The sequence below is a fragment of the Triticum urartu genome, unplaced genomic scaffold, assembly GCF_003073215.2.
Source record: "Triticum urartu cultivar G1812 unplaced genomic scaffold, Tu2.1 TuUngrouped_contig_286, whole genome shotgun sequence".
Classification (NCBI taxonomy): domain Eukaryota; kingdom Viridiplantae; phylum Streptophyta; class Magnoliopsida; order Poales; family Poaceae; genus Triticum; species Triticum urartu.
Genome location: NW_024113361.1, coordinates 30,455 through 40,728, shown reverse-complemented (window position 1 = coordinate 40,728; position 10,274 = coordinate 30,455). Strand labels below are relative to the sequence as shown.

General features: G+C 45.8%; 1 protein-coding gene across 1 annotated transcript; it reads right to left on the bottom strand.

Moving 5' to 3' along the window:
• Window positions 1-2,055: 2,055 nt before the first annotated feature.
• LOC125527085 (protein RICE FLOWERING LOCUS T 1-like) lies at window positions 2,056-4,443 on the bottom strand. Its single transcript, XM_048691660.1, has 4 exons — window positions 4,183-4,443; window positions 3,891-3,952; window positions 3,736-3,776; window positions 2,056-2,692 (listed from the first exon to the last, which is right to left on the bottom strand). The coding sequence occupies exons 1-4, from the start codon at window positions 4,372-4,374 to the stop codon at window positions 2,466-2,468; spliced, it is 522 nt and encodes a 173-aa protein (XP_048547617.1). The 5' UTR covers window positions 4,375-4,443; the 3' UTR covers window positions 2,056-2,465.
• Between the last annotated feature and the right edge of the window lie 5,831 nt (window positions 4,444-10,274).

Sequence of the window (10,274 nt, the reverse complement as noted above, 5' to 3'; positions counted from 1 at the left end):
TTTGATGTTGCATGTTATTCCACACGCAGTCAAAGATGCAACAATGCAGGCTGCATGCAGCAAAATGCCCGGTCGGATGCATGCTGTCACGAACGAATAACAATGCATGGCCTCATCGCAAGACATATTCTACGCAGTCAGCAGCAGCCGGCTGAGGAAGAAGAAGACCTCGCATATCGCTGTCAGTTGGCGACTTTACTGGTCACAATATAGCAGCGGGATAGTGGTGTCACGGAGAATAGCAGCGGAAGATCTTTCTTAAGGGAAATGGAAGATGTTTCCATGAGGATGTCTCCACTTACTGACCCTAGCATTTGCCACACACACACAAAAAAACGAATTTTGAAGCCATAGTGGCCAGTTTACCTATTTATGTGTTAAGTAAGCTGGAGGGGTCTGTCTACGAATTAGTCAATCAAATGAGAAAATATTATTTCTTGTTCATACGGATCTAAGAAAATCTTCACTGCCTTCTATTCCCTTCATCTGGGTGCACAAGGCGTGCACGTATTTCTAGGTCGCAAATTTAACTAACCAAATGTTTATTACATGTGGCAAAAAATATACGTTTAGAAACTTCATCCATAGATGAATCTACTCATATGATTTTGATGCCATATAACACATCTTTTGTTAGTCAAATCGGCCGTCTAGAAGCACGCGCATGCCCTATACATACGGACGAAGGTAGTAGTATTGTTTTGGTCTAATACAAAATGATTTAGAACTTGTTCTCATAGTTCAAAAAGTGGGGATTTGCACACATATCAATGTTGGATTGATGGCTCTGAGACATATGTCGAGAAATAGACAATTCTCAAGCACAAAGAATTAGCAAAACCGAAGACGGCAAGAGTTGCATGTTTAATACGAGGAAAAACGAGCAAAAATCATGATCACAACTCATCTAAAGATATGATACCACCCTAACATGCCAACAACGCAATGCTGAGAACATACATCTACCGGGGCACCAACAAACATGATCATCTCATCACTCGTCGTCTCTCAAGATTCATAGATTTCATCCTCACAAAAGAAGAAAACCATACGCACCGAACACTGCCATAGACACACAACAACCATGTTGCTCCCAACCAAATAGTGAGTCGACGAGAGGACAAGGAGAATACTGATTTTCAGGGACGGGCCTCGTAGGAGATATTACCAAGAGCTTGCCACTGACAAAGCCCATTGCAATAATTGGAGAACACCACCCACCAAACCACTCATTGCAATTCATTGCCACTGCCATATGTGTCCTGTGACATCGGAGCTTCGTTTCGCCCCCAATGAGTGGGGTGCCCAGAGAGAACCAAATGAAGTCGAATAATCGACGTAGAAGGTTGTAATGCAACCTAGCCCCACTAACATCAGTTTCTCTGCCACCCGAGTTGCAATGCCAATGGATCTAGGAAACTAATCTGTCCTCCATATGGTCAAGCCACCAGCCATCGGTTACATTGGCTCCAAGACAATTTCCCACGAAGGGGATGGTGCATGAAGCACCACCATCGTCCCATCAAAGAACATTTCGACCAAGGATTTCTGTTAGCTTGGGCCTTGAGGAAAGAAAGGAAAACAACATCACGACGGTGTTTCCCAAGGAATTTAAGGGCGCCCGGGAACCTTGTTGTTAAATGTTTCGACCTAAGTCTCATAACACGACTGTTTTTGCTTTACCGAAATCTACCTTGGGATCCCCAACCCATCGACTTGTAGCCCACCGGTGTCCTACAAGCTGCATCCGCCAAACTACATCTCGTGACATGAGTCTTCGAGAAGTTTTGCCATGAGTCCAAAAATAAATTCAATGCACACCATGAGAACAAATAAGGAAAAATGCATTGGTAGATTGTATGTACCAAGTTCAAATTTGGTGTGAACAATTCGCAGTTCTATATCTTTGGACGAAAATTTGATTTCAATTTTTTGTGGCATGATAGAGGTATATTGTGCACGTGTCATCACTTTGATCTCTATGTCGGCCAACATTATGCTCGTGGTTGTTCTAATCTAACTCACAAAAATACAAAATAATTTTGCTCAAACTGAAGATCAGAACAACCAACCGCACATATCTCATTACCAAGGTGTGGCATAATGTCACATTCCTTATTGATAAGTAGCAACGCATCCTTGCAAAGGCACTTTACTTAAGAGTCTACAAGTACAAACACAGGTACTTTATTCCAACTCGTCTAGCTAAGTACCGTGTGATGCGGCTATCATGTGTGTACGTATTAGTAAGCACGCAGACATAAGTACCGGCAAAGCTCGAGCTTAACTTACTGCCTTCGAGCTGGGCCATGGCTGATCAACCAGCTAGATAGATCAGACATAAACCTTCCAGTACATTTATTCCAACTTCTCTAGATATCTTTATCACAGTATCAGGTACCGGTGAGCTCAAGCATTGCCGTCGGCTGGGCTGAGGATCATTGCTGGTCGATCAGTTTGACACATCAGGTGAACCTCCTCCCACCGGTGCCCGTGGGACGCTGGCAGTTGAAGTACACAGCAGCGACGGGCTTGCCGAGGTTGAAGCGGCGCGCGAAGCTGCGCGAGTTGAAGCTCTGGCGTGCCTGCGGCGCGAACACCGTCCCCCGCCCCAGCTGCTGGTACAGAACCAGCACCATGCGGTGGATGCCCATGGTAGGGCTTGGGCTCTCGTATGGCACGATCTCTTTTCCTGCCAGTTCATCAAAGAGTAAGGGAATTCAGATAGGTTAAGCGTGCGCTTTCCCAGGAAAATGGAATAAATAGCATGTGCTTTTGTGGTTTTTACTGCATTTGTGTCCTTTCTTGGTATCATTAATTTGTACTATTTTGCAGTAAGGTGGGATATGTGGAAAATAGCAACTATAAAGCGGTTCAAGGGCGTGCATGCATGTATTATTTTGTTCACTGATTGAAGCTACTATTGAAGTACATGCCAGATTTTCTCTTCCTACCCTAATTAACACGGGCGAGTTGGTAGTTGGTTACTTATAATCACAGAAAATGGACGTCAAGTACGTAAGGTCTATCATAAAATGTTGTATTATTTGAGCATTAAAATGGCAGTTGCTATATGGCAACATTATGTGTTTTGCCATGTAGAAAAACCAATGTATGCTAATTTGGCAAAGTCGCATGGTACTAAATATACATATGTGTAAAACAATATTGACGAGTAATTAAGTACTGAAAAAATGAACAACATGACAAAGACCTCTCAAATTATTTGCAGAGAATATATTTTTCAGAAGCATTTCGCAAGTACCTTATGCAACCATTGCAACATTGCACTAGTTGATGTGAAATGTCTAACCGTGTTTGATAAATATTTTGCAATAATTAAGAAACCATTTCCTTGCATCATACTTTTTTTACAAATATGATCACAAAGCAATACAATTCATACATCCTAAAGATGAAATCATTAAATTTATGTGTTAATAATAAACATATGAACTCACTTTTAGTTAATCCACATACTTATTTTGATTTAACATCGTCTTATACACACTATACAGATCTACTGCTTTGTTAACTAAGGTGTATCGCATATTAAGATATTAAGTGAAAAACATATATCAAAATATACAATATCTCAGTTTAATCACTAAGTATAAGCTTAGGCGTGACTATGGAACATCACCTGAGATACTAGCTAGTACCTAACATGAACCGTTTGGCAAGAAGTTTGAATGAAAACCTGAGCATTAGGAAAACTAATTTTGATGTACTCACCAAAGCTATCGTTTGTTGATGATGGGACATCAGTCACCATCCTGCACATACCCAAAGTAAAATAAAATTAGAGCAGTCCATCAACATATAGTTGTGGCCCAACAAAAACGTGCATGCGGTAAAATATGACAAAACATGTAAGAGTAATGGCTTACCAGTGCAGGTACTCCCTCAGGGTTGGGTTGCTGGGATTAGGCGCATCAGGATCCACCATAACCTGTTTGATTTACAATTACACAAGCACATGGTCAACATGTTAGGGGATAAAAATTACACAAGCACATGGTCAACATGGGCTACCAACAAACAAGTTCAAGCAACATGCAACAGCGAGCTTGTTTGGTGAAGCCATTAGTCTCCCAAGCTCTCTCAAGTTCACACCATGGCCATACACGTATGGCCTACCATCAATGGAGTACTCTTACGGGTTCAAAGTGGTAGGCTTACTAGAGTATAGGCCACACGGAAATCATCACCGCCTATCTCAACGCTGGGTTTCAGAGAGACTGCTGGTGAGCGAAACTCCATGCCATTGAACACAGGCCTCCCATCATACATCACAGTTAGAGGCACCGAGCTAACAAATGGGTCTAGAACATCTCCAACTATCTGTGCCCTTGTCAAGGAGTCATTCGCCATAATATTTTGGAGTCTCAGAGCAAGTGTATACACTATCAAACTACAAAAGCTTGAGAAATTACATGGGTTTGGGGACTATTTATAGTCTTTGAGAGAGCTCTAAGATGACAGACACACACATGCACGTGTGATTCGCGTTCTAATAATTAGAATATCACTATGTCGATCTACTTTCCACAAGGTGCCCTTCTACTTGTTAGCATTTTAGACATTATTCCTTCGTCTTGCTAATGTTCTCAGCGCCATCTCTCCTTCTCACGATAAGAGCATATGTAACAAATGTTTGGGAATCGCATATATCCTTTCCATATCAGTTATATGGAATTATATATCTTTTGTTCTTCTATGCATCAAATTCCACGAGGAAGATCTCTACTTCTGACTTTACATGGTATCATTGGCAATTGGCGATATATTACTTGGCTAGCTCGGTGTCGATCAGGCCCCAGTGCTTGATATAGTACTTCTACGCAAGTTACGATCTTCTGTTTGGTTCTTTACAGCGAACAATCAGTGTTATATAATATTATTGAGTGCTGTTATACTCATTAAATTTAACTCTGACAGGGAGTAGACATGTACAAGTGGAAAAAACATATGTGGTGTTTAGGCCTTTCAATTTGTTGCTTTTTATCTATGCATGTTCAATATTGCTTTCGGTAAAAATATTGCTTTTATCTATGCCTTTTCTCTAAAAATATTGCTTTCGGTAGTAGTGTTTGTCAGTATATCATTTTCTTCTTAACTGTATACTCACGCATGCACCCATAAATCCACATTTGTAAAAAAAATAGTTCATTAATTTGATGGATCTAACATACAGCTATGAAGAGTGATAATGCTTAACATGTACAAATAGAGAATCACTACTGTTGAGAACATATTCCAGCACGAGGTTTGTGCCCATGAGCTCATGCACCTTTGGATGTGGCATGTGCAGCTGATGCTTCGATGCCTTCTTCGAACAGCTCTTCAGTTTGTCCCACAAAACTAAAAAATATGGCAATATTAACTGATATAGACGGCAACCCGGAGGAAGGAAGTATTCCATTCTCTAAGAAAGCAACGAATGGCTATGGTACATGAAAACTCCTGCATATGGAAAAAAAATGTGACCACCTGAGTCATTTAAAAATCGCCGGCATAATTCAACATGTTTGTTTTCTACCGGTCCGATACATATGGCAATAAACTTACGCAAACTTCTGCATCCATACAAATTATAACATCAAATGCATTCTTCTTCTTCTTTTTGGCAGGGACAATGAAATGTATTCGTGGTTTTCAATCATGAAAACATAATTTTATTTCAAATAGAAAAAAACATTTGCATTTCTTAGAGAAATCTAATACAAGATCATTCTTAAAGGCTTCTGCGCAAAGTAAGTTCTAATACAACATTACTTTTTTCGTGAAAATGCCAAAAGCCATATGTTAAGTAGCACATGCCCTTGGAAAATACCCTTACAAAAAATAAAAAATACGTCTAAATCATTGGGGCGTAAAAATAATTTGTTCCTCCTGCATCCACCGACCGAGCACCATCAGCAAAACTCGTTGCCACCTCCGGGCCTAGCAAACATGTCAGGAGCTTGTAAAAGCAATGGCCGAGAAGTTGTTGATGTAGATCAGAAGACGCCACCGGCCGGCCATGATCAACGTAGCAAATCATTGCCCTGTAGAAGAAAACATCAAAGAGGGCATGTAGAACGCCCCAGATCCGGCCAGACGGAGTCGTGGAACAAAAATCTCACACGCGCGCTGACGAGGCCGAGGTTGGCCAACCTTTATCAGTCGGAACTGGACCCGAAGAACTAAAACGCACAACCATGTTGTCCGCTCTGCAGGACGGCGCCGCCGAGACTTCATCGAACACTTCCGCCACCACCGCCGGAAGGGCCAAATTCGTGAAGACCTATATGTCTGTACAATCTCATCACTGGATCCGATGGCACACGGCATGTCAGGACCAAAGAAGAAGCCGAAGGAACCATTTTTGAACACTGCAAAACCACCATCGCTGGAAAGGGCGAATCGCTGGAAAAGCGGAGACCTACCTAATGCCCCAAGGTGGAGGAAACTACGAATCCATAGGTTGATCGAGCCTCCTCGCGCACCCTCACCAGCAAAGCCGACGGAGAAGGAGGAGGCTGGCAATCTACCGATGGAGGGGTATGATGGCGTGGAGGAACCCTGGATGTCTTTGGGGCTGGGGGTTGCGTCCTCAACATTGACCTAATACTACAACATTAGTACTACTTTCTCTATCCAGAAATACTTGTCGGAAAAATAGATGTATCTAGACATATTGTAGTTCTCGATAAATCCATTTCTATCCATTTTCGCGACAAGTAATTTTGGATACCAGTACACTACTCATGATTGCAGAATTGCATTTATGCTTTTGCATTTATGACGGAAGTTAGTTTTCTGAGGCCAATGATTGAAATCGACGGGACCTCATCCGAAAGAACCTTCTCTCCATGATCGGCTCTTTTCGCTCACCTTTCTTGCCTTGTTTGGACCCTATACCTTATCTGCCAACGTGTTCTCAGTTACGATAGGGACGGTTCTAGGTAGATCGATCGTTGGCTCGTTGCACCTTGCAAACCTTAGCTCTTGATTCATCTATTAATTAAAATCTTAGTTGTGTGCAATTGCATCGCATAATCAAAGACTGGTAGAACTTTTTTAAATTGTTTATTATAGATGAAGACTAAGAGACCATAACAAAGCTACAAACTGCCACTGATCACTGCCCTAGCTCGCACGTATTCCGGCGTTTTGACCAGAATCGGCTGCTACCGTGGCTGCTGCCACTCCTATTCTCCCAGCAAACGGCCATGCTAACCTTTTAATTGCACTCTACTTTCTTTTTTGCGGTTGTTATATAGAACATGGTGGCTTTGCGTGCAATTTTTTGTCCAGCTATGCAGATCGCCGTCGTGCCTGATTGAATCATGCCAGGCTAAACACTCTAGATATGAACTTTCACATGGGCGAAATCATTAACCTTGAACATGGGAGCTGATGGCTTCAGGGCGGATTGTACAAACAATCAAAAATTCTAGCCATCTACACCAAGACAATTGTAGTCCTAGAGCTCTACTCCGTCTCCATGCATCCCCTCCCCCCTCCTTTGTCTTCGACATCTCACAGCAATGGATACACCACCTTGATTGGTTCCAGCTGGACAACAAAATTCCATGTTTTTCTTACTCTTAAAATATTCATGTTGAGTTGCATTATCCACCTTTTTCGTTGCGTTATCCGCCTTTTTCGTCGTATTGCCTCTCGTCTCCATGATAACTCTCCTTGGGGTAGAAGTACTATATATCACTGGATGATTTGTTGTGCCGGTGGTGTAGAGGCCAAAAGCAATTCAGAAGTTAGGCAGACTGTATGAAACACTTCTTATGAATTGCTTGTAAAGTACAATCTTGGTTTATGACACGACAACCCACAACATGAACTTATAATTGCCAATTACTAGACTAGGACCAAAAAACTCACAAACAGAGGTTACAACTCTTCGATCATGACAAGTGTTGGGTCGTGCTGACTATACACCTAAACACCACCTTAGCGTCGAACGTTCTCTGGGTTCCCATATTCGTTTTTTGGGCTCCCATATCCGTCTTCTAGGGTTTCATATTCGAGCTAGGAGGAATGCATCAGAGCCGAGGTTAGGAAAAAGGTTGCTGGAACTTTATGTTGGCCAGAAGTTATTTCTTTTCCCCAGGAAGAAGAAATTTGCTACTTTGGCTCATCAGTTGGTAAGTCTGTCTATGAAGTTCAATGCCTTTTCCTGATTCACATCTTCTTCGGCTTTTGCTACGGTCTGTTCGTCGAAGATAATGACCCTCAAACTATTGTCAGTTCGGACCTTGAAGGTGAGGAAGTACCTGGTCTGCAACTTGTGAGCTATGGTGAAGCTAGCCCACCCTTGATCAATGGAAAGTCTCCCATTAAAATCCCGGTGCTTGACCTTCCCGCTGCAGCCCGTGTCTGTCCTTGGAACGATTTCATGTGGGACGGTCCTCATGTCCTCACGGAAGGAATTGAAGATCGAAAGCAAATCGAACTTAGGTGCTATAAGCACCTTGCAGAAATGGGTTGGACCTATGTCTACATTGAAGTGGCCAACATTCGCTAGCCTCTCCCCCGGTGCTTATCGGAGCTGTTGGCTTCTCCTGAAAGCTTCCTTGCTTGTGGTATACTACGGAGACCTATGTAAATGTGTGGTGGCCATCTTCAAGACCACCCCCGAGTGATTCGAGGCTCATTCTGTCGGGTGGTAGGTGCGACATATGCCAACGGGTGGCTTATCATTGTGGGAGCCAGTAAGACATCGCCGGTGCCTGGAAACGGGATAAGGCGAAGACATGCACGCCGGCGGATCTTACCCAGCTTCGGGGCTCTCCGGGGAGATAACACCCCTACTACTGCTCTGCGGGGTCTCCGCATGCTCACTAGATGAATCAAGTAGCTACACAACGCTCCTTGAGCTATTTGGGGGGAGGAGGAAGAAGGGCACGGCTAGCCTGCTTCTTCTCCTTGTGTGGTGTCTAGAACTAGCAGGGGGTTCAACCCTTTGCATGGGTGCCCCGGGGGGTTTAAATAGGCCTACCCCCTGGGGGTACAATGGTAATCCGACTGCGCGCGGGGCCCAGCCGTCTGTGACTGCGCTCGCCGGCTCCTGCGCCGGCTGCTGGGGCCCGCCGACTGGCGGGTCCCGCCGGCTGCCGGCCCCTTGGTCGACAGGCAGGCCCCACTGTCCAGGGCCTGGTCGGCGGCTGGTTACTGTGGCTTCATCTTGTTGATGTGAGCTTCATCGTGGTAAGCGTGGCTAAAGTACCGCCGCCTGTCAGGCGATCGCTGTAGCCTTATCGCGTCTTGTCTCCTTAATGGGGCGTCTTCTTCGAGGGAGGCGGCAAGCCGGCTGCGGGGAGCCGGCTCTGTCTTGGGCCGACTGGTTGGAGGCGTGGCCGCCTTCGGGCGTCTCTCTGCTCAAAGGGGCCCACCGCCTGTGGGCCACGCTTGGCGGCCTGTCGTGGGTGATGTCAGGGTCAATATGGCAACAGTGCCGCGCCGGACGGGTCATGCCTACCCCGTACGGCGCACTGTGCCAGGCGTGCTCCGGGACTCGGGGGTGGCAGGCTTTTCTGTAGCCACGCCCCGTCGCACTGCCGTTAGGTGGGTGCAAACTTTTGTGGGTACGGTCTGGACCGCTTTATGGGAAGCCGGCTTCTTGGAGTCGGCCTTCTCATGGCCGGCTTCTTGGAGTCGGCCTTCTCATGAGGGCTAAAGTCGGACCGCCTTCCGAGAACCGGCCTGGGTGGCAGCCAGCGCGGGGAAGGCGGCCCCATGTATTTGACTCTTGAGAGCCAGGCGGGCTCGTAAATTTTTTCAGAAGGGCCAGGGGAAGCCGGCTAGGCTACCCATGGCTATTTACTCCGACAGTAGTCCCCGAAGCTGATCGAGCTCCGAGGCGAGCAGGGGGACGAGAAGCTTGGTCAGCTTCCCATCCTGAAGAGGCGGCTTTGCGGGCGTATGCCGACTTCAGAGAGCCCCGCGTCTTACAGGCGGGAGGAGGGGGGACCTGCGTGCTGACTACGGGCCCCCCCGCGGCCACGTGGCAGCGAGATCCTGCGAGCGCACACGCGCGACGGGACGCCGCCGCAGGCCCGGGCCCGCCACTCGCGAGCCTTGGTCCGGGCGCGGATCTTCCGTGGCCCACAGGGGCCGCTCGCCTTCTCGAGGCAGTTTTGTTTCGCCGTTAAGGCTCAATAATCGCGGGACGTGGGGAGTGGGCACGATCGGTCCCCACGCTTCCCCACGTCGCGCCTCCTCGGCTCCGCCACGTGAGCCTATAAGTAGGGGGAGGAGGGAGAGCGACA

Bases quoted from the DNA above. Each gene is read 5' to 3' on its own strand.
- LOC125527085 (XM_048691660.1), bottom strand. From the start codon at position 4,374: ATGGCGAATGACTCCTTGACAAGGGCACAGATAGTTGGAGATGTTCTA. The intron at 3,777-3,890 runs GTAAGCCATTAC...GGGTATGTGCAG, and splicing joins CTGAGGGAGTACCTGCACTG to GATGGTGACTGATGTCCCAT. The intron at 2,693-3,735 runs GTGAGTACATCA...ATGAACTGGCAG, and splicing joins ATCAACAAACGATAGCTTTG to GAAAAGAGATCGTGCCATAC.